The sequence below is a fragment of the Globicephala melas genome, chromosome 13 (assembly GCF_963455315.2).
Source record: "Globicephala melas chromosome 13, mGloMel1.2, whole genome shotgun sequence".
NCBI classification, from domain to species: Eukaryota; Metazoa; Chordata; class Mammalia; order Artiodactyla; family Delphinidae; genus Globicephala; species Globicephala melas.
The window spans coordinates 88,695,994-88,718,368 of record NC_083326.1 but is presented as its reverse complement, the minus strand read 5'-3'; the positions used below and the strand labels follow the sequence as shown (position 1 = coordinate 88,718,368).

At 62.9% G+C, this 22,375-nt stretch overlaps 1 protein-coding gene across 2 annotated transcripts; it reads right to left on the bottom strand.

Annotated features, from left to right (window-relative positions):
* Positions 1–1,054: 1,054 nt before the first annotated feature.
* On the bottom strand, positions 1,055–22,375 carry MMP17 (matrix metallopeptidase 17). 2 transcript variants are annotated; one of them, XM_030859938.2, is made up of 10 exons: positions 22,241–22,375; positions 12,523–12,655; positions 11,579–11,708; positions 10,797–11,080; positions 9,693–9,869; positions 7,799–7,898; positions 6,059–6,141; positions 5,808–5,960; positions 2,737–2,994; positions 1,055–2,000 (listed from the first exon to the last, which is right to left on the bottom strand). In XM_030859938.2, exons 2-10 carry the CDS (start codon positions 12,560–12,562, stop codon positions 1,687–1,689), a joined length of 1,539 nt encoding a protein of 512 aa, XP_030715798.2. In that variant the 5' UTR covers positions 12,563–12,655; positions 22,241–22,375; the 3' UTR covers positions 1,055–1,686. The 2 variants fall into 2 exon arrangements, with proteins under 2 accessions (XP_030715798.2, XP_060166124.1); XM_060310141.1 differs by lacking the exon at positions 22,241–22,375 and adding an exon at positions 19,683–21,877.

Here is a 22,375-nt window from a genome sequence, read left to right as displayed (position 1 = left end):
ACTTCCCCGTGTATCACACTCGCAGAAAGGGGGGGAGGGTAACACATGGCCGGCCCCACCCCCAGCCTTCTGATCAGCAGGCAGGGCCAGGCCCAAGAATCTGCATTTCTACCGGCTCTGGGTGATGTCGATGCTGCTGGCTGGGCACCCCGCCTGGAGAACCCCGGCTCTAAGGTGGCCCCTGCAGGGGCTCTTCGCACCCCCTTATGGCCTGATGCTCACATCACCTACTCTCCTCTTTCTGACACCATTTTTGCTGCAGGTGTTCACCTGCCCCAGCCCCAGGGAGGGGTGCTGATTCCTCTAGACCAGAGGTTCTCAACCCAGGTGACCCTACCTTTGGGGCTACCTATGGCTGCGACAGGGATGGGCAAGGACCGTCCCACCCCCATGTCCACGCACCCCCAGGAGAAGCACTGATGAATCGCTCCCTGCCAGTGAGAGCGGGCAGGCAGCCAGGGCTTCTGGGAAAGGTCGCCCTCCCGGGTGAAGGGGGTACAGCTCCCACTCTTTGCCCCTCCGGGTGGGAGAGCGGTGGCTGCCATCCTGGCCTTGGAGCCAGAAGCAGAAGGAGCAATGGGACGGAGCCACCTCCCTGCACTTCCTGTTGGGAGGCCCTCAGGGGCATTCGGGGTGGCAGACAGCGTCCCAGGTGCCCCACCTAAAACCTTGTCTCGTTCTGCACGTCCCGCACTGAGAGCAGTACCTGCACGTACTCCATCAGGGAGCAGTACCTCCATCAGGGAGGGTTGGGCGAACGTGCCAGAACCCCAGGTCCTGACACCTGACCCGGCCCGACCCCTGCCTGTGGGCAGGAGGCTCGTTTCCCTGAGCTGGGCCTCAGTTTGTCCATCTGTGAAATGGGTGTAATGACCCAGGGGTCATGGAGTCGTCAAGTAAGCGCTGGGCAGGAAGGTGTTGGTGACCACTGCACAGGCCTCCCTGGAGGCCCCCCACCCCAGAGTGCAGGTGGTCCGGGGCCAGGGCTGCAGAGGCCCCGGAGGACGCCCACGCTCGGACCGCCTGAGCGCGTCAGGGAGCCGAGCCTGAGCCGTTACAAAGCAGGAAGAGATCGTGTTTGTCTGAAACGTGTCACAAGGGAAGCCCACCACAGCCCCAGCTTGGGGGCTCGCCCGTGGAGGCGGCTGTCCTGCTCAAGGCAGCCGGCAGGCCCACTGGGACCAGGAGAGGAAGCCCCACGGGCGGGCGGAAGCACCAGGGGCGGCTCTGCGGCAGGGGACGGGGAGGGGGTGCCCGTGGGCCTCCGGGCTGCTCTTGCCAGGGTCTGCGGACCCGATGTAACGCCCCCAGCCCAGCCTACCCCTGGCTCCTCGGTCAGTCTCTGTGGGATTCAGTCACTCGCTCGCTGAAAGGACGGCTTCCGGCCCTAGCCCGGCCGGGCCGTGACGCAATCTCCCCAGCTGGCAGAGGGCAGGCAGGCCAGGCGGGAGCTCCCTCAGCATCTGCGCCCGGGGAGCAGCGCCCTCTGCTAGCCTCTGCCGAGTCGGGGGGGGCTGCACCCGGCGGCCTCGGCCTGGGGGGCTGGCGGCGCCGTCCCCATCTGCAAGGCGGGGTCCACTCTGCAGGGGCGCTTGGCTCAGGCGCTGGAGGGGCGGGCATCAGTCCTTGCACTTTGTGCCTCTGGACCGCAGCCCCTTCTGTCCTGTCGCAGGCCAGCGCCGAATGTCACAGCGCCGGGGCCCGGGCCGCTGTCCACAGGAGGCTCAGCAGCGCGGCCAGCAGTGGGCCCGCGGCCCGCGGTGCTGCGGCGGCGATGGAGGTGCAGGAACAGACCTCGTAGGCGTCCTCTGAGCGGCTGTGGTCGCGCTGCCCCGGCCGGGCGTGGGCCCCTGCCTCTCCGTCTGCGCCCTCGGGGTCAGCGGGCGGGTCTCTGCAGACCAGCCAGTCCCGGGCCGTGGGCTGCGGGTACCCGGGCGCCACCTCCAGCTCGCCATCCAGCACCTTCCAGTACTCCTTGCCGCGGAAGAAGTAGGCGGCACCTGGGGGAGAAGAGGGCAGGCAGCTGAGCTCCGGCCGCTGCAGCACGCGGGATTCGGTGTAGACGGCAGGAGGACGGGATACAGAGAGCTGCGGGGCCAGTAGGAAGGACGGACGTAGAATGTCTCAGGTGAGAGTCAGAGTCTTGGTCTCAGCCTACGGGGAGCCCATCTGTGGGCACTCAGAGCATTCCAGGCCTGGGAAAGCTCAAGGAGCCGCCTGGAGGCAGGGGGATGGATGAGATGACCTCTGCTTTTTCCCTACTATTTATTTAGTGAGGGCCTACTATGTGCCAGGCTGTTCTAGGTACTGGGGACATGGCTTTGCAAATAGAACAAATGAAACTTCCCGTACGGGTGGAGCTGCCCCTGTGGGAGGGTGCTGTACTTCTCACTGCAGCCAGGAGGCGCTGCAATGACGTTTGGGCGGAGGCCTGAAGCCGGTGGGGAAAGTGTTGGGCGGGGGGGGACGCACGGCAGGTGCAAAGGCCCTGAGGTGTGTGTGTGAGAGCAGGAGGCAAGGCTGCTATGGCTGGAGGGGTGATGGGGGCGAGGAAAGGACCCCGAGAGGTGAACAAGAGCCAGAAGGGGCGACCCAGGGGCCCCTCTGGGGGCGGGTGGTGTCTGCAGCCGGCGGGGGGGGCGGAGCAGACGCACGCATCTGCCGCTGGATCCCAGCTCCCCAGGTGTGGGGGCTGAGGCTGCCCCGGAGTCGCCCTTCCCCCCGCGTCCGGCTCACCATCGGACCAGCGCATGGCATCGTCGAGCGTGCTGGGGATGCCCCTCCACGGGGGGCTCTGGGCGGGGTGGCCAGGGTCCATGCGCCGTGTGTGCTCATCGTAGCGCCAGTACAGCTGGTCCTTAAAGAAATAAGTCTTGTCATTGTGGGCCCAGGAGAAGGCAGCATCGACGCCGCCCGGCGGGAGGCCGAAGTCCGAGACGGGCCGCGGGTATCCTTCCTCTACGTTATTGTCCTTAAACACCCAGTATCTGTCTCCTGGGGGCGAGAGAAAGAGCCGTGGGCCGGGGTTCGCCCAGCCCGCCGGGCGAGGGCCCCAGCCCTTGCTCCTCCCACAGACGGGCACCCCGATGCGCAGTGCCCATGGCGTAAGTCCCAGGAGGGTTCACCGAGCGCCTGCTGTGCTCCCGGCAGGGGTCCCACACGTGCCAGCAGCCTGGGGAGGCGGGGCCAGATGAGGCGGCCGCGTCACAGCCAGGGGGCAAGACTACCCGCTCCCACCCCGAGAAGCCACTTCGCTCCGCGGGGCCTTGTCCACTTCTGCTGTGAGGCGGGCTGAGCACGTTCACGGGCAAAGCAGGAAGGGCGCTGGGTGAAGGCCCACCGGACCTGCGTGTGTGCAGCCTTGTCAGATTACACAGAAGCAGAGCTTTAGAAATCACCAAGAACCTCAAATCCGCACGTAAAGCTTTTGGAAATGGTGTGATTAAGACCCTTGTTGGGTGTCCTTGACTCTGTGCTCTGGAAACACATCCTCAGCTGCTCCGCTGCAGGAGGGTGGGGATCAAATTTGGGTGTGTGTTGTCATGTCCCCCACTCCCGCCCGGTTTAGCAACAACTCGACCCTGTTATTTCGCAAACAAATGAGGGAATTCCCTGGCGGTCTAGCGGTTAGGACTCTGTGCTTTCACCCTGCAAGCTGCAAGGCACGGCCAAAGAAACAAACAAAACAACAAATGAAAAAAGAAACAAATGAAAACAGAAGATACAAATGAAGAAGAAGCAAAACATTAAAAAGATCTTTGGCTGGACAAAGGACTGGAATAGACATTTCTCCAAGGAAGATATTCAAGTGGTCAGTAAGCACACGAGAAGATGCTCAACACCACTGATCATCAGGGAAATGCATGTCGAAACCCTAACGAGACACCGCCTCACACCCAGTAGGACGGGCACGATCAAACCCGCCCCCCGAAAACAGCAAGCGTAGGTGAGGATGGGGGGAATCGGGCACCGCTGGTGGGAATGTAAACTGGGAGCGGCTGCTGTGGGAGAAAGAAATAGTCCAGGACCCAGTAACCCCACCCCTGGGTATATACACAAAGGAACTGAAAGCAAGTTCTCAAAGAGCTATCCGTACACCCATGTCCACGGCAGCCTTATTCACAACGGCTAAGACGTGGAAGCAAGCCAAGTGTCCACCGACAGATGGTAAAATGTGCTCCATCCACGCAATGGAACACGACTCAGCCTTGAAAAAGGAAGGCAATTCTGACCCCTGCCGCACCGGGGATGACCCTGAGGACGTGATGCTCAGTGAAATAAGCCAGTCGCAAAAGGACAAGTCCTGTGTGCTTCCGCGATATGAGGTCCCCAGGGCAGGCAAGTCCATGGAGACAGAGAGCAGGCTGGTGGGTGCCGGGGGCTGGGGGGGGGGGATGGGGAGTTAGTGTTTCATGGGGACAGTTTCAACTTTACAAGATGAAGAAGCTTTAGAGATGGACGGTGGTGACGGGTGCACACAGCGTGAAAGTACTTAGTGCCCCTGAACTCTACACTTATAAATGGTTAAGACGGTAACTTTTACAGTGTGTGTTTTACCACAATTAACAATACTTTCTAAAAGATCATCTGTCAGAGACTGGCAACAACTGAAGGAAACGACGGCACAGCTGCAGACAGGGCCCCGTCGATCACAACGAGAAGGGCCGTGAGTGGGCACACGTGGGGTGACGTCGACAGGGCAGCCCGACCTGCTCCAGCGGACGCTGCCAGGCGAGCGCAGAGGCCCCAAGTGCCCACACTGTCTCACATTTCAAGTCTGGAGCTGTGGTTTCTCGTGGGGATCTCCCGATTTTTAAATGTTAAGAAATAATCCAAGTTACTTAGAAGATGCCAGACAGGCCCCCCCACCATGACCGTGGCCGGCCCTTGACATCCAGCCTGGGAGACGGTGATTCCACTGTCAGGGGGCGCGTCAGGGTGAGTGTGGAGGGGTCGAGCCCAGGCACCACACAAGGGAGGCCAGGTCGGAGAGCCTGGGTCAGGGCAGCAGGGTGGCTTCACTCTGGGGAGCTACAGACCCTGCACCCCCAAAACACAGCTGCACGTACATACAGCAGTGCGTGAGACTGAGGAAGGCTCACAGCCCCCGAGGCGCCCACAGAACTGCTGCAGGCGGGGCACCTTGCCTTTTCCCCAAAGAGACAGCACGCTCCCCAAGGGCAGGAACCACCACCCCAGCTCCGCCCGGGAGCAGGGCTGTTGAGGGTGAAGTGACACCCCTCCTCCAGTGGACCTGTCACCCTGGACTGAGATGGGAGAGCAGTCTCCCCCTGCTCTTAGGCTAAATCCAGCTCCTTCCCGCGGCCCCTGGCGAGGACCTGCACTTCCCACCCCCGCCTCGTCGCCCTTCACTCTGATCCAGCCTCATCACCCTCTTCCAGGTTCTTTCAATCAGCAAGCTTGTTCCTGCCTCAGGACCTTTGCACTGGCAGCTCCCTCGCCTGGTATGCTGGTCCCGCAGGTCCACCTGAAGTTAACTCCCTCATTACCTGCAGGTGCTTATCGTGTGTCCCCCGGCCCAGAATGAGGGCAGGGATTTTCGTGTCTTGCCCACTGTGTGCCTGCAAGGCCTGCCACAGTGCAGAGCACACAGCAGGTGCTCAATAACTACAAACTGGCTGAGTGCACACGTGAACGTGAGACTCTCTGCTCTGAGCTCTGGACCCACAGAGCAAAGCACAGGACTGGCCTCCTGCGTGGACGCGAGCCTTGGGGGTCCTGGGGAGCGCGGGCTGCGGCCCCCGGTCAGCGATGCCCGGCAGGCACCCAGATGGGGGGGCACCCACCTTTGAAGAAGACGATCTTGTGGTCACTGGTGCGCTCGTACACGGCATCCACGCTGTCCAGGCGCAGCGGCAGGCCCCGCCAGAAGCGGTGCACCTGTGCCGGCTGCAGCGACACCAGGTGCCGGTCCCGGGTCAGCCGCCAGAAGTACTTGCCTAGGGGAACACAGGGGGTGGGGCTGCAGGTGGCCGGCCTGGGGCCCAGGGTGGGCTCTGCTCCTGTGTCCGCCGGCCGCTGGACCCGAGGGGGTTACCTTTGAAGAAGAAGGCCTCGCCTCGGATCTGGGCTACCGCGTCGAAGTGGCCGCTGCATCTGTGGGGCACATCCTTCCCGGGCCTGGGGGCAGAGAGAGGGCCGGGCTGGGAGCTGCCCCGGGGAGCTGGGCTGGGCAAGGCCATGGGGACAAGCATCCCCGAAGGACCCTGCACGCCCGCATCACCGCCTGCAGGCCCAGCGACCATAGCAGTTTAGTCAAGAGAGAAAAGCAGGTGAAACAGCCCCACGCTCGCCGTGCAGGATGCGAGACGGATCGCTGAGCGAGTGCACTGGACGAGCAGGCGCTCTCCACGCTGCCAGCGAAGCGTCGGGAAGCCAGCTGGGCACTTTCTACAGAAGCGCGGAGCGTGCGTGCCGGGACCCCGATTCTGAGTCTGGAGCCCTGTCCACGGACAGTACTCACAGCAACGTCATGTGTGACGACAAAAGGTCAGGAGCTTAAATGCCCGCCGATCCAGGACTTAGAAACAGGGCAGGGCACACGCGTACCGCAGTGCAGCTAAGCCCCGAGACCCAGGCATCTTCACAGACACAGAGGCCTCCACGGGCCCTGGGGCCAGAGCTGAGGCACGGAGCAGCACAGGAGACATCCCACTGGGCTCACGCATGTACATCTACACGCTGGGCTTTCTACACACGTGTGGAATCTCTCTGGAAGGACACGCACACGCACAAATGTCTGCTCCAGGGAGGGGCTGGTAGGTCACCGGCGAGGACTGACTTCGCTGTGAGTTGCTTTTTGTGCCCCTGGAATCGCGCACTGCTGGCAGGTGTTACTTATTCAATAAGTAAGTGCAATGAAGACCAACAGTAACACAAGTTACAGCAACATCTGCGACCTCAGTGGCAATTCACCACATACAGCGGAGTGAGAAAAGCATGAAAACATCCCACGTCTGGAAAACCAAACCTCGAAACAAACCAAACCACGGAAGCCTAAATACATAGATTTCTGTTTGTATTTTTGTGTTTAGTGTTTTGTGTGAGCGTGAAGGTGGCACGGAGGCATGCCAGGCTGTGAGGGCAAAGGTGGGGGGGTGGACGGGGACGCCTCCCTGCAGATTCTGTGGCACTTGTTCCACTGGGGGATGGGGGGGTGAGAGTAGGCAGGCTCTGACTGCTTTCACCACGGGGCTAGACGAATCCAAGCTGGGCCTTAAAAGGCGGACAGCTGCCGCGCGGCCTCCAGCACTGCCAGCCCTCCGGATGCTCCCTTGGGACAGCCACTCCAGGAATCCAGCCTCCGGCACGGGACACAGATGGCGCCCAGCTGAGCCCAGCCTTCGAGTCAGCCCAGCCCAGGCACCAGACCTGAGGCAAGATGCCCCCAGACGATCCCAGCCCCCAGCAGGTGTTCCCAACACCGTGGAGCCGACCCCCGACCCCCGACTGTGCCCTGTCCAAGTTCCTGACCCACAGAACCCACCAGCCTCACGATATAGTGGGGGTTTCATGCCACGAGGCAGGGCTGCTTGTTACGCAGCCGTCGACGACTGACTGGGATGAAGGGTGAGAGGAAATCACATTTGAAAGTCAAGGCCTCTGCACGGTCTGGGCTGGGGTGAGCAGGGGGTCCCCTCCATTGTCTGTCCATAAGAAAAGAAACTAACTGTCACTCAGGGCTCAGCTGGCCCAGAAGCCCCACGAGCTCAGGACCCGGAGCCGCTGCTGGGGGCCGTGCTGGCCGCAGAGTGGAGACAAGGGGCCCACGGCTTACGGGGTGCTAGCGCGATCATCGGGGGGCTCCGGCAGGAGGGGCGGCTCCTCGGGCTCTGGGGCGTCTGGCTGTGCCGTTGGGGACACGGACTCCCGCACGCCTGTGGAGACAAGGAGGCTGCATTGGGCCCTGCAGACCCCACCACCCTTCCTGGAGCCGCCAGGACGGAGCCGGGGCCATCGGGTGGGTGGCACCGCGTCTTGACCGGGCCGAGCGCCGGGCTGCGGCGGTGAGCAGGGCAGGGGAGACTCGGTCCCTGGAGCCGGAGCCTCGGGATGCGTGAGCGGAAGGCGCAGGTGCCCCACTGACTTAAGGGCGGGTTTACAACCCCCGCCCCCCAACTCCACTCCTGGGCACAGACCCCAAATAACAGAAAACCGGTGTTCAGACAAAAAGCTGTACATGGATGTGCACAGCAGCGTTATTCATAATGGCCAAAAGGTGGAAACAACCCAAATGTCCACCAGCGGAAGAATGGATAAATAAAATGATCGGCTGTCAAAAGGAATGAATTACTGACGCACGCTACGCCGGGGAGGACCCTGGAAAACACACGCTGCGTGAAAGCAGCCGGACACAAAAGGCCACACATTGTACGATTCCATTTATGTGAAACGTCCAGAAGAGGCAAGTCCAGAGACACAGAAAAGGGACGAGTGTTTGCCGGGGGCTGGGGAGTGGATGGGACGTGACTGCTAATGGGTGAGGTGGGATGGCGGGGGAAAGGGGGGCGGGATGAGAACGTTCTGGAAGTGGAGAGAAACGGCGGTTGAACAACATTGTGAATGTACCAAATGCTTTCAGAGGGTAAAAATCGTAAACTGTGCTTCAACAAAGGACGTGCACAGATGTCAGAAGGTGGGAAGCGCTGGGGCAACAGCGACGCGGGGGTGGGGCGGTCCAGGCGGGGGGAGAGGCTGCGATGCGGAATGAGGGGAGGCTGGCCTCCGAGGTGAGGCACCTGGTCCCAGGCTTTAAGAGGACTGCTCTGGCCACTGTGGGTAGGGGCAGGCTGGCGTGGGGTTAGGGAGACCAGCATGGAGAAGGGGGGTGACTGGGGGAGGTTCATCACCCCCACCTTGCTCTCGCAGCTCCCAGGACAGACCTCCTTCTGCCACCTTGCCTGATGTGTCCCCAGCGGAAGGGGGCCCGGAGCTGGCCCTGGGTCAGTCCTGGCTCAGCGCTCCCGTCTCTCAGTGGGGATGTGGTACCTACTTCACAGGTTGTAAAGACTGGATGACTTAATACATGTAGGTGCTTTGCATGGGCCCTGGGTCACCATCAACGTCAGCTGTCACAACCTGAAACCGTCTGGGGATTGGACGTGGGATCTTGCCCGGGGCTCTGAGATGAGCTCCGTGGAGAAGGCAGCGGGGGCCCCAGGTCCTAGGGACCCCTGGCGACACAACTCACCTGCTTATTCATTCCACACACACCGCGGGGCAGCCAGCGTGTGCCAGGCGGCCCCAGGTGCCGAGCGCGCAGCAGACAAGACAGAACCAGCCCTCTCGTGGGGCTCTGTGCTCTGGGGTCCCCGGCATTTCTGCCGTGGGGCTCTGTGCTCTGTGGTCTCCGGCATTTCTGCCGTGGGGCTCTGTGCTCTGGGGTCCCCGGCATTTCTGCCGTGGGGCTCTGTGCTCTGGGGTCCCCGGCATTTCTGCCGTGGGGCTCTGTGCTCTGGGGTCCCCGGCATTTCTGCCGTGGGGCTCTGTGCTCTGGGGTCCCCGGCATTTCTGCCGTGGGGCTCTGTGCTCGGGGGTCCCCGGCATTTCTGCCGTGGGGCTCTGTGCTCTGGGGTCCCCGGCATTTCTGCCGTGGGGCTCTGTGCTCTGGGGTCCCCGGCATCGCTGTCTCCATCCCCGGGCGACCCGTGATGGCTCTGGGGGGGACTCACCGTACAGCTGCCAGACGCGTACCCTGTCCTCATAGGGGAGCCCGTAGCGCAGCGGGTCACCCACCGGGCCCTGGTAGTACGGCTGCATGATGGAGCGTGTGGCCGCCACGTGGCTCAGCCCGATGGCGTGGCCAAACTCGTGGACAGCCACTGCGAACAGGTCCATGCCGTGGGCATCTGGGGACACAGGAGCCAGTGAGCCCAGGGAGGCACCACCAGCTCCTGCTGGGCCACGGGGACGGGACCCGTGGGGTGAGGTGAGATGAGTCCGCCAAGCTGGTTACAGAGGAGGCCCCGGTCCTGACAGACGGGTCCTATGGAGTCACTCAGGGCTTGTCTGCTCCCTAGGAGGCCCTGTGGAGTTCACAGGGGCCTCTCGGGCCCCGGGGGTCTCTTGGTCCCCCTCACCTCCCACGTGCCCCTCACAGTAAAGTTGGCAAACTATTCTGTACGGGCCACGTGGTAAATATTTCAGGCCTTGCTGGCCGTCAGGCTCCCAAGTTACAGGGGTCACTGTAAGCTCCCTCAACCCCACAGCACTGAATAGATGCTCCAGGCCCCACAGGACGGGCCTGGGCTCCCATCGAGGCATAAAACCCACAGGTTCTACGGGGCCACTTCTGGCTCCTCCAGCTGGGATGGGCTCCCCAGCCTGGGATATAGACTCACCCCACGAGGCCCCCGTCTCCCCCGCCCGCACCTGCAGCCTGTGCCCCGCGGCTCTGCCCCTCGTCCCGCCTTGAAGCCAGGGGCCCGTGACTCCTTTGGCCAATGGGACTTAGAAGTGATGGCGTGCCGAGGCCTCGGAGGCCTTCCAAGCTTGCACTCCCGCTTGGGAGCTGGACCAGGGGGAGGATAAGCCTGGCTCACGGAGTCACGTCCCAGGCCTGCGAGCCCAGCCCGGGCCCGCCAGGTGGGTTGCCCGTGCAGAGACGGCTGGAGGCAGAGCTGTCCTGAGCTGGACAGGTGCCCACGGCTTTAGGCAGGGGACGCGTGGCGGTTTCCTCTTCCTGGGGGGCTGGTGTGGCTCCCTACACCATCGTGGGCTCTGTCAGGGGCTGGGGGTCATGCGGGGTCCCCGGGGCCACCCCAACCCGGACGCACCTGAGGAGCGGAACGTCCAGGCCTCGTCATCGTCAAAGTGGGTGTCCCCTGCGGTGTGGTGGTCGCCCGGGAGGAAGGCGTGGGCCACCGCGCCGCCGGGGCCGTCGAAGGGGTAGCGGTCGTTGTGGTCAGCTGTGGAGAAGTCGATCTGGATGTCGGCGGCGCTGCCGGCCACCTCGTGGAAGTTCAGGGGCGTGAGGTCGCTCCAGACTTTGAGCGCGTAGTGCATGAGCGCGCGCACCGTGTCGCGGCCCAGGGGCGAGTCCCGCGGGAACGTGCGGACCCTGGGGCAGGCGGGGTCAGAGCCGGGTCGGTCACAGGGACAGGCCCAGTGCCCCCGCCCCAGGCTGGAGTGCGCTCCCTGGAACAGCTTGCCCCGGGGCCGGGGGGGGGGCACCGGGGCCCTTATTTGGAAATGGGGTTTGCAGACATAACTGGGGCTGGGATGGAGATGAGCTCATCCTGGAATAGGGTGGCCCCTAAAACCAGTGAGTGTCCTCACAACAGACAGAAGGGGACACAGACGCGGAAGGAGGACACGTGAAGACGGAAGCAAGGATCAGAGCCACGGGCCCAGGGCTGCTGGCGGCACCCGGACAGGGGCGGGGCCGGATTCTCCCTCACAGCCTCCAAGGGACCTGTGGCCCCTGGACCTCGGGTTTCTGGCCTCCAGAACCGAGAGGATAAATTCCTGTCTCTTAAGCCCCGGTCTGTGTGTGCTCATTTTGGCCGACGCCCAGACCCCCGGAAAGGCCAGGCCCGGTGGAGCCCCGCCTGCCCACCTCCATGACAGGTTCCTCTTCCTCCACTTGGTCGGGGCCGGAGCCTGGCGCGTCCTTCGAGCCGGGGCTGCGGCTGGGAGGTCAGGGAGGGAACAGCGCGGGGTTCTCATCAGTGCCAGGGTGGCCTCATCTGCAGGGCGGGCGGGCGGGCGGGGGTCAGGAGCCAGGCCCAGCGCACGCGCACCCCCAACCGGGGATTCCCAGCAGCTCCCCGAGAGCTGGCCCCAAGCTCCAGTCCCGGCCCCTCGCTCTGCACCAGGTCTGGGGGGACAAGGTCCAGGCCTCCAGCTATGTCGGGCCCCCCTGCCAGGGGTGCGTCCACAGGCCAGGAGTGGGGGCTTTCAAAGCATTCACTGACGTACGGCAGGGATCTGAGCAGTCGGAGGGGGCACGGCCCCAACTCGGACCGTCGGCCAACATTCCCTGCATCTCACGGGACACACACCCGACCGGGTCTGTGTGTGACACACGTGTCTACTCCCGAGAGGCCCGGGGACAGACATGTTTCGATCAGCTGGCCCTTCGAAAAGTCTTTACAAAATTGGAATTTGTGGCCAAAATGTAAAAAGTGGGGTGCTCACATAACCCCCCCAGATTTCTGGTTTCTCTTGGAAAGCGGGCAGTTTCAACAGCACAGGCCTAGCACCCCAATGGGGCGACTCAACTGGGGCATGGGTGGCCAGACCCCACTCCGACAGCTGGCCTGCCTGGCCCGTGGCATGGAGTTTGAGACCCCACTGAAAGTGTGGAAAGGGGGTCTGGGTGCGGCTGGTACACACTCACCCCCTGCTGTGCCCACGGCCGGGGACGGGGAGGGGATGACGGAGGGATCCCATGCGGCGGGAATCCTCCCTCCATCCCAGGAGAGCAGGGCAGGCTGGAGGGGGCAGTTAGGAGGAACTGGGCTCAGCTCACCCATCTCCCACTGCACCCTGAGAACTGACCCAGGACGCCAGTGGCCTCCAGGCCTCCGAACTGCTGCATGGCCACGATGGCCTTGGACAGCTCCTCTGGCGTCTGCAGCTGCCCTGTGTCGGGGTCTGCTGGGGGCAGGTAGCCGAACCTGCTCAGCCACTCCTGCGGGCAGAGAGTACAGTGAGGGGTGGAGGGGGAGCTCAGCCCCACAGAAGAGCCACCTGCCTGGGGCCATCACTGCGGGGAGGGGCAGGCCTCTCCTAGCCCTGATCAACACTCCAGCCCCTGCCCAGTAGCCCACAGGGCGTCTCATGCTCCTTCCTTGCCTAAGTGTCTTAATAAACTTGATGCCCCTTAGATGGGTGGGTTTGAGCAGTGCACAACCTGTGCGACTGCTCATGGCAGCCTGCCCCACCTCACTCCTCCTGAGGCAGCAAAATGCCCAGGGGACACGTCCGGAAGTGAGATTTTTAAAAGGTTATTTAACATCGTGAGCGCCCAATTCAGGCCCGGAGCTGGCTTGTGAGGCAGCAGTTTAGGACCCAAGGTCTGAAACCCGTGCTGAGAAGGGCAATGGGCTCAGAATCTGGTTTTAGGAATCTGGTTATGAGCTGCATGTGCACAGTAGTTAAGAGCCCAGACTCTGGAGCGAGGCTGCCTGGGTGCAAATCCCACCCAGCCCCCTCCTCACTGTGCAACTGAGGCAAGTCACACCCCCTCTGGGCTGTTTCCTCGCCTATGGATGTGAGGATATAAAGAGTTAGAACGTGGAAATGCTCACATCAGCCCTGACACAGGTACCCTCCATATAAGGTGTGTGTTGTCAGCGGACAGCTCTGATGCAAAGTGCCCCAGTGGGGGTCCTCTGAGCAGGAATGGGGGGCAACCCTTTATACCACGGACACACATAGAACCCCTTTACCATCTGTGGGGGGCCAGGGGACAGGGAGGCACTGATGCCATCTGTGGGGACCTCCTGGGGGGCTTCTGTTTCTCCAGCTGCCACACGGCGCTCATGCCCACTTCCCAAGCCATGTGACAATCCCGTAAAAAGCACTCAGCCGGGCTTCCCTGGCGGCAGTGGGTGAGAATCCGCCTGCCGATGCAGGGGACACGGGTTCGAGCCCCGGTCCGGGAGGATCCCACATGCCGCAGAGCAACTAAGCCCGTGCGCCAGCCACAACTACTGAGCCTGCGCTCTAGAGCCTGTGAGCCACAACTACTGAGCCCACGTGCCGCAACTACTGAAGCCCGCACACCTAGAGCCCGTCCGTGCTCTGCAACAAGAGAGGCCACTGCAGTGAGAGGCCACTGCAGTGAGAGGCCCGCGCACTGCAGCGAAGAGTAGCCCCCCTCGCTACAACTAGAGGAAGCCCGTGTGCAGCAACAAAGACCCAACGCAGCCAAAATAAATAAATAAATAAATGTCCTAAAGGATAAAAAAGAAAGCATTCAGCCATATGGATGCAATGCCAGGGGTGGGCTCATCAGCCAGCTTCAGATGACCCACAGGTGGGCGGAAGGCAGGGTTTGGGAGATTCTCTGAGCTCCACCCCCTCCCAGACCAGGCTTCAAGAAATGCACCGACTTGCAGGTCTATTTTTTTTTTTTTTGGTGGACACGTAAAAAATCTTCGATTCATTTATGCTACCTGCAGGGCCCCCAGAAGCTTGCGAGTTTGCAGCCCCTGCCTGAGGACTCCCCGCCCCAGGGATCTGACCCCACAGGGGGCCCAGAGGGTGCTCAGTGGGAGGGGGTCTATCCTCCTGGAATTCCCAGGGAATGTAACTGACCAGGAGGGTCCTCAATGATTTGCATATAATTTGCATACACCTGCAGCAGACTAGCTGGATTCCCTCCTTTCCAGGAAACACTGAGTCCTTGCTGGGGTTCTCTCTGTTCCGTTACCTCCTCCCCAACTCCTGAAGGAACCCCCAGAATGCACAGAACTGGGGGACCGGGAGACCCCCCTCGACCCAGGCAGCACAGTGCACAGCAACCAAGGGGCGCTCCCGGTGGACACACGGGTGACATCCTGTGCCCAGACGAGGGGGGCACGAGGGCCGGGCAGGCTCACCCCGACCCGGCTCTGCCCTCTGTGCTGTTGAGGCCTCTGCCACCCCGAGCACCCTTCTTTCGGGAGGACCACCCTTCACATCACTTCAAACACATTTAAATGCACCCTGTCAGCCGCCAACAGGATTTACTGAGCCCCCCGGCTCATCAGTGTCTGAGAGCGTTCCCGGTTACAGATGTGTGTTTGTATCCACTTTGCTGTACTAACAGAAACTAACGCGACATCGTAAGTCAACTATACTCCAACAAAAATTATTTAAAAGTGTGTGCTCGTGGCTACGCATCTTGGGGGAAAGTTTTACATGTGCTTTAAGGTTTTGATGCTGCCGTTTTCTTTCGGAAAGTCAGAAAACACACACACTCTGCAGCTCTTTGTTAAGACTGCAGGACTGAGCTACAGAGCCTGGAGGCGCCCAGCACCACGAGGAATCCCTCCGGGGTGTCCTCAGACCGTACATGATGCTGGGTGACGATGCTGTCCCCACTCTCCTTACCAGGTAATGGTCCACCCAGGCAAGCGCCTTTCCCCACCCAGGCCAGTTGCTTTGGGTGGGCAGGGGCTGAGACAGCCTGGGGGGACCACCCGTCTCCCGGCTGTCCCCTTCTAGGCTGGGATAACAGCTGGGCGTCTGATCGTAGCAGAGCCCCGCTCTGAGCCCTCGCGGGGCTCCATGGGGCTCACAGAGGAGCTGCGCCCGCTGGTGCTGGGCAGCCTGGCCCGAAGGCCAAGCGCATCTTTGGGCTTCAGGCCTCAAGAGCACCTCAGGTGGTTTGGAAACGTCTGCTAACATTGAAAAGCAGGAGGTTTCAGCTACAGGTCAGAACAAGGGCAGAGCTGAGGGCCTGCGCCAGCCTGGGACAAGCTCTGCTCCGACCGCGGCCGGCAGCTGCTGGCGCCTGCCCGGGCCCTGAGCACTGCAGCCTGCAGCCCCTGCTGCACGAAGGAGCACAAGAAGGGACCAGACCTGAGGGGCTGGCGGGAGGCAGGGGCTCCCTCCCCCTTTCCCCGCAGGCTTGGGCTCAGACATCCCACCTGCCCCCAGCGCAGCTCCCTCCCCCATCGCAAAGCCGGTCCCTTCTCTTCACACCCCGGGCCCACCTCCTCCCCGTGGCCCCACCAGTGGCGGTGGGCTTCTGTGTCGATTCCTGGACGGCTCGCTGGGGGAAATCCTCAGGAGGTGTCTGACAACAGGACGAGCCCCTGGCAGCCACCGGCCCTCAGGTGATGCGTGGATCGGGGGGCCTGAAGAACCCACGGGGACCCTAGCCCAGCCTGAGCCATCCTGTTCTGCCTTCAGTGGAAACACAAGTGTCCCCGACAAGAAGCCCCCATCCCTGCTGGGAAGGAACAGTCACCCTAGAGCCCTGTGAGGGAGGGGGCGTCTTGGACAGCCCCTTTCTCTCTCTCTTTCTCTCTCCCTCTCGCCCTGCCAGCTCGTTCCCCTCTTCAGGGGAGACAAGCAAACTCCCGAAGGGCCGGGGTTTCACTTTTTTTCCTGGTAGTACGTACACGCTGGAACATCACAGAGGAACCAGGCTGAGAGCCCGTCCTCAGGGCCGGGTCCTTGCATGGGGCGAAGGCTGACAAAAGCCCTGCCTCGGCTGCCCCTGGAGCCCGCGCAGCCCCGATCCCTGCACCCACCTCAGTGGTGCCCGCATGAGGACGGCCCCTGGGGTGGGGGCCCTGCCCCTTGCCCCCCAATACCCTGCAGAGCCTGTGGGTCGCCTGGGCCAGCCCCCTCCTGTGCTCATCCACTGGTCCTCCCTTCACTGTCACCACGGCTACCGTGTCTCCAGGGCAACGAGGCTGTGTGGGCAGAGGGTGAACTTTCCAGAAGGCTGAGGGGAGGGGGGAGGGGTGGGAGCGAGGGGAGCCCCAAACCCGCAGGGGCTGCCCCGCCTTGGAGAATCGCTAACAGCCAAGGACATGCTTTCACCCTCCTCCCCGCAAGGACCCCCGTGAGCTGAGCCATTACTGCAGATGGGGAAACCGAGGCCCAGAGAGGTGGGTGTCCTGCCCAAGGCACTGGCAGGAAGTGGGGCGCCGGCCCCTCCCGCAAATGCAGTCACCTACCATCCCTGCCGTGGCTTTCCCATTCGCCCTGCCCAGCCCCCGCCTGGTCTTGTTTTTCTCTATGTCGTTTATCGCTGGTTGACACAACGTGCATTCGTTCACAGCGTTAACGATGTTTAACGATGTTTAACGCACACACCACAGAACTCCCTCCTGACCTCCGCAGTCAGAGGCCAGTGGGCCATCGCCGCCACGGAGCGGCCCCGCGTTCACGTCTTGAGCGGCCCTCGGCCCAGCAGGTCAGCCATCAAGTGCAGGCACCTGCGGCCTCGGTGCTGGCTCCCAGGGGGCGCAGCAAACCAACCTTCCACAGACGGGTGGACCAGTGGGCGAGGGAAGGCCGCGCTGCGACGTGCTGTACGGCGCCGGTGCCGGTAAACAAGAAGTGCTTACTGTGTGCAGTGCCCCCGCAGGTCCCTCCCACAGCCCCAGGCCTGGCCACTGCTGTCCCCACTTACAGGGGGGGAAATGAGGGCTCGCCGCACGCGCTGGCCGTGGGAGCAGGACCGGAGCGAAGCCACCGGGACCCCGGGACGCCTGTCGGCTCGCCGATGCCCCGTGAGGGGCCTGTGTCTGGCCGGGACAGTGGGGACGGCGGCTGAACTGTCGGCGCCCCCTTCGCCCTCCGTCTCTAACTGGATTCCGCCAGCCTCGTCTGGAGCGGGTATGGAGAGCGGTGTCGTTAGCCCCACGGCACAGTTGAGGAAACGGAGGCCCAGGGCAGTGCAGACAGCGTCACAGCGCGGGGGGAGCGGAGGCGGGAGGGCGGTGGTTTAGAGCGCCCACCCCCACCCCCAAACAGTAACAGGCCCTTCGGCACCCACTGCGTGCCGCCGGCTCTGCACCTTCACCCACTCACTGCTCAGCACCCACGGGGCGGTGTCACCATCACCTCCACGTGCAGCTGCGGAAATGGCTCACGGTCCCAGGGCGCAGCTCTGGCTCAAGTCTGTGTCTGACCCGCTTGGCCGTCCGGGCGCTAAAGACCCAGAGCTAAAGGGGTTGGTGGCCCCCCGGCAGGGTGCGTCTTCCTCCAGGGGCTGCTGGCGGTTGGGATGACCCCTTGCCCCAGCATCTTCCCCAGGGGGATGCTCCCAGAACCTCCTCTGACGGTCCACCCGTCCATCCGACACCCTCACCGAGGGATCCCTGTGTCAGGTGCCGGGGGGACAGGGAAGGTCTGGGGAGACACCGTCCTGCTGTCTACGCAGGAGGGACAGTCTTGCACAGAAAGCCAAAGATAAACACGTGATAAGTGTCACAGATGATAAATGATTAGTGATCCTAATGGCCAACGATTATTGAGCGCTGCTCAGTTACTCACAGCACCCACAGGGGAAAGCTGTGAGAACAGGGGTCTGTGGGGTTCAGTTCCCGCTTGGCACACAGTAGGCGCTCAACAGAGAACTACTGAAATGATCTTACAGGTGGGCGCTATTATTATGACCATCTTACAGATGAGGAAACAGGTGCAGAGAGGTCAGGACACTTGCCCACGGTCACACAGCCAGACAGTGCAGAGCTGGGAGGGGAACCCAGGCTATCTGGCTTCAGGGCCTATTCCCAGGACCGCTGTGCTATGAGGGGAAGTGAGACAGGGTGGAGGGGCTCCTTAAATGGGTGCTCGAGGGGGTGGCACCTGAAGGATGAGAAGGAGCTGGCCAGATGATGAGCCGAGGTGAGAATTCATGGCAGTGGGAACAGCTTGTGCAAAGGCCCTGGGGCAGGAACCAGCCTTGGAAGTTCAGGGAGCAGAAAGGAACTGGTAGGACTGGGGTACAGAGGGAAGAGAGGATGGAGGAGTGGGCAGGCGGGTCCCGCATCCTGCCCAGGCCACTATCCATCCCTCCTGAGAGCTGGACAGTGCCTGGGAGGGACACAGCAGGCTGTCGGCTAGCGTGTGACAGATGCACCCGTCACCCCTCCCGTGCTCAGCAGAGGCCCTGCACCCAGAGCATCTCACTGGAAGCTCCGAGCCACCATTAACCGAGAGGCAAAAACCACATGCATGCAAAGCACCCTCGGAAACCCCCAGGAAGGCACTGCATCAGGGAGGACCCTGGTGAGCCCTCAAGCCCTTGTCCCTGTTCCCACACCCCCTCCTCAGAACACGAAGGCAGCTTACTGCCTGCAGACGCTGTGGTGAGAGATTCAGGGGCATCACCCAGGGAACGTCCCCACTGCCCTGCTCTCATGGCCCCACTTTACAGACGAGGAGACTGAGGCCCAACGCTCAGATCGCAGGCTGTGAGCAGAGGCTGGCCCCGGAGCCCCTTGAAAGAGCAACGACATTTCCTCAGCTGCCAGGCTGCTTGCCAGCCTGTTTAGTCAGCTTCCACAGTCCCGGGGCTCAGACCACAGGCGGCCAGGGCGGTCCCGCCCACGCCACAGGCCCCCGAAAGCACCACAAAGACTTCTCAGTCATCCAGACGCCCTAGGCCATGAGTGTCTGGGAAACGACTCACTTGTTGACAACGTGCCTCCAGGGTCGGGAAGGGGCCCAGTTGGGTCCTAAGCTCTGGGAGGGGAACCTGGAGGCGAGGCTCCCCTCTGGGCGGCTCAGTGACACCATCCCTGGTCCCCTCGGTTGGGTTCCCTGACTGCAGCCGAGAGGGTGTTCCCGGCCCCAAGCCAGGTCTGATACGGGTCCTGAGTGCACCGAGGTGCCAGACGCTTGCTGGGGACCCAGAGGCGACTGGCTGAGGCCACGGTGATGGTCACCCCCGCCACCCCCCTCCCTACCCCCTGGAGGCGGATACGTGCTCACAGGAGCTCCAGCCCCTGCCCAGCCCCCTGGGCCGCTACTCCCGGCCACCCTCACATACTCTCAGCCACAAGCCACTGTCACCGTCTGGGTGTCAGACATCAAAAGACCTGCCAGCACGCGTGGTACAAGGCACAAGAGCTCACAGACTTTGTTGCTGGGATAGAAACCTGAGAACAAACTTTAGAGGACGGTGGCGAATCTGCCAACATACGATACGTTACGTGCATACCTGTCACCTGGGCTCCCCCAGCATGGGTCCCTCACATACTCACGTCGCAGTAAGCGGGCGTCCTGGCAGCTCCTGGCTATGGCGAACTATTAGGAACAGTCTGCCCGTCCGTGCGGGGGTCTGGCTAATGGACGTGACATCCGTGCAGTGAAATGCGACGGGTGGAAAGAAAGAACCAGGAGGACCGAGACGTTCCAACACGGACCGTTCTCCAGGATAGACTGGGAAGTGAAAACCGCAGGGCGCGCGGCAGTGGGCAGCAGGTTGTCATCCGTAGAAATAAGGGACCGAGGTCCCCATGCCCTTTTACGTGCCCAGACAACCTCTGGAAGGATCCTCAGGAAACGAGGGAGACAACGGCCCCTGCAGACCCTTCTGCATGGTCTGAATATTCTGCTGTGGGTACTACCTACTCAGAAATAAAATAATGAAAACGGGCCCAGAAGGACTTGCGGCTCAGTCGACAACCCCAGGAGGGCACGGGGCTCTTTTGTCCCGCTCGCCGAGGCCTGAAAGCCCACCGTTGGACCGGCGCGTCAGGCCTCAATCCGGTGCTTTGTTCTCCTCTGAGGCTCGGGCGGGCTGGGCTGGGGAGCCCCCTCCCGGGGACAGCCAGCGCACAAGAGACCCGCTGGGCACGGCTCTGTCTGGCAGAAGCTGGGTCACACTTACAAAGGGGCCCTTCTCCTCACTGGCAGCCCTAGATCTGAATATCCAGTCAGTGGGCCCCTGGGGGCAGCGTGCAGAGCTGGGTGGAGGGGAGTCCTCCCTCCTCCCCGCAAATCCCTGCTGGTACTCCCAGCCTTCCGGCACCTCCGGGTCTGATGCGCTGAGGTGTCATTCCCCCGAAGGCCACCAGAGGCCGCCCTCGGCCCGCAAGTCGGGGGCAGGAGGCAGGAAGGTTTCTCTCACTCAGGCTGGAGGGGTCCTGGCCTTCCCTGGGGGGGGCGGGGGTCTCTCTGGGCAAGGGCAGCATCCTCTGCTCTTTATGCGCCGGGTCGTATACCAGGGCCCTGCTGTCTCTGGGGCTCCAGGCTGGGGAGCCACGTCCCCTGCCCAGTGCCCCGTTGCCGGGGAACCCAGGGGAGCAGGGAGAGGCGGAGGCATGGCGGTGCAAGCCAGGAGCCGGAGTGTGCACCTGACCCGCTTCCTCTGGGTGGGCGGCGAGAAACTTCAGAACAGCCCTGGGCGAGACACACGCACTTGGCTGGGCTAGGAGCTCCACGCCCTGAGCGTGCGGGCCCGACCCCCAGGAACCCTCCCGTGGGGCCCCTCACAGCTGGAAGGTGGGAGCCTGGTTCTACTACCACCCAGCCTAGACCTAGAGACTTGATGCCCTCAGACACCCCAGGGCCCGGAGGAGGTGGGCAAAGGCACCCCGATTTCAGAGCAGTTTGGCTGGGAGGAAGCGGCGCTGGGGACCCTCTGGCGTCTGGATGCAGACAGCAGGGACCGTGGTCGTTCCCCCGCAGGCGGCTGCAGGGGTTGCGGCAGCTGGGCGGGGGTGGCCGAGTCCTGCCAACCACGGGGCTGCGGATGCCGCCCAAACGCCTGCACTGGCCTGAAAGCCACCCGGAGCTCGAGAATGCCACTGGCCTGGGAGAGGAGCCTTATCGGCACCCCTTTAGGAGACTGCCGTGGGCCGGGGGCAGAGGCAGGGAGCAAGGTCCCCGGCCCTGTCCCTTCATCTGTGCAAGTGAGGGCAACTGCTGGGGCGGAAGCCTCAGAAGGAATCTGCTTCATCCACCGCCCTGCTCTCGCCCTCGCCTGGCCTCCCGGGGCCCGGGGGTGGCGAGACCCATAAAGTCTGATCTAAATCTTCCAGGTCCCGAAGAGGAGGCTCCAAGCCTGGCGGGCTGAAAGGGGGAGGGGTGTGGGAAGAAGACACTGCGCAGTCCCCCAGTATGGTTTCCAAGCCAGTGGGACAGCTGATACTGAGGGAGGGGCGCAGGAGAAGGCGGGACGGCTACATCCCAGCCTGGGAATGGGAGGGGGACTCCAGCAGGCTCAGGACAGGGACAAGGGTGGCAAGGCAGGGCTGGCCACCCTGGGGGTGGAAGGAGACAGGGACTTGGGCCAAGATCCATGCCCAGCGGGGGGCTGGGAGGCCGGCTCCCTTGCTCCCCAACGTCTTCAACATCCTCAACGGAGCAAACTCGGAAACCACCGACTTTCCGGGGCGCCCACACTCAGCAGCCCTGTCTTTTTCTCGGTTGTGGGCGCGCACCCCTCCCCCCCGCCACTCCCACGGGGAACGCACTCGGGACCGCCCTGCTCTGGGCGGCTGCGACTGCTGTCCCACCCGCCTCAGGGGCCCCTTTGGGGCTACACGGAGCCGGCAACGGGGCTGGGGCCAGTGAGCCCCCAACCTCCGCGGGCTCCGGCGACTGCGGCGGGCTCTGAGCGCACGGAGCCCGGGAGGGACCCGCCGCCTCTTTCCCAGACCCGGGTGCGCGCGCGTAAGACACTCAGACTGTGACCCAGCCTCAGCCTTCCTGCCCAGGAAATGGGTGCAGGGCGTCCGAGTTCCCGCAGGCACCGAGGCGCCCCGATGGGGTCTCCCCGGCCCGCGGGAGCCCTGCATCCCGGCCGCGCACTCACCACTCCCAGGCTGAGGTCCTCGGCTCGGGGCGCGGGTGCAGCGCAGCCCCCACGGGCGGCCAGCGCGAGCAGAAGCAGCGGCAGCGGCGGGACCCGGGCCCACGGAGGTGGCGGGCCGGGCCCCCGGGTGGCGCG

Bases quoted from the DNA above. Each gene is read 5' to 3' on its own strand.
- MMP17 (XM_030859938.2), bottom strand. From the start codon at position 12,562: ATGCAGCAGTTCGGAGGCCTGGAGGCCACTGGCGTCCTGG. The intron at 7,899-9,692 runs GTGAGTCCCCCC...TTGTCTCCACAG, and splicing joins ACGCGTCTGGCAGCTGTACG to GCGTGCGGGAGTCCGTGTCC. The intron at 2,995-5,807 runs GTGGGTGCCCCC...TCTCGCCCCCAG, and splicing joins CAAGATCGTCTTCTTCAAAG to GAGACAGATACTGGGTGTTT.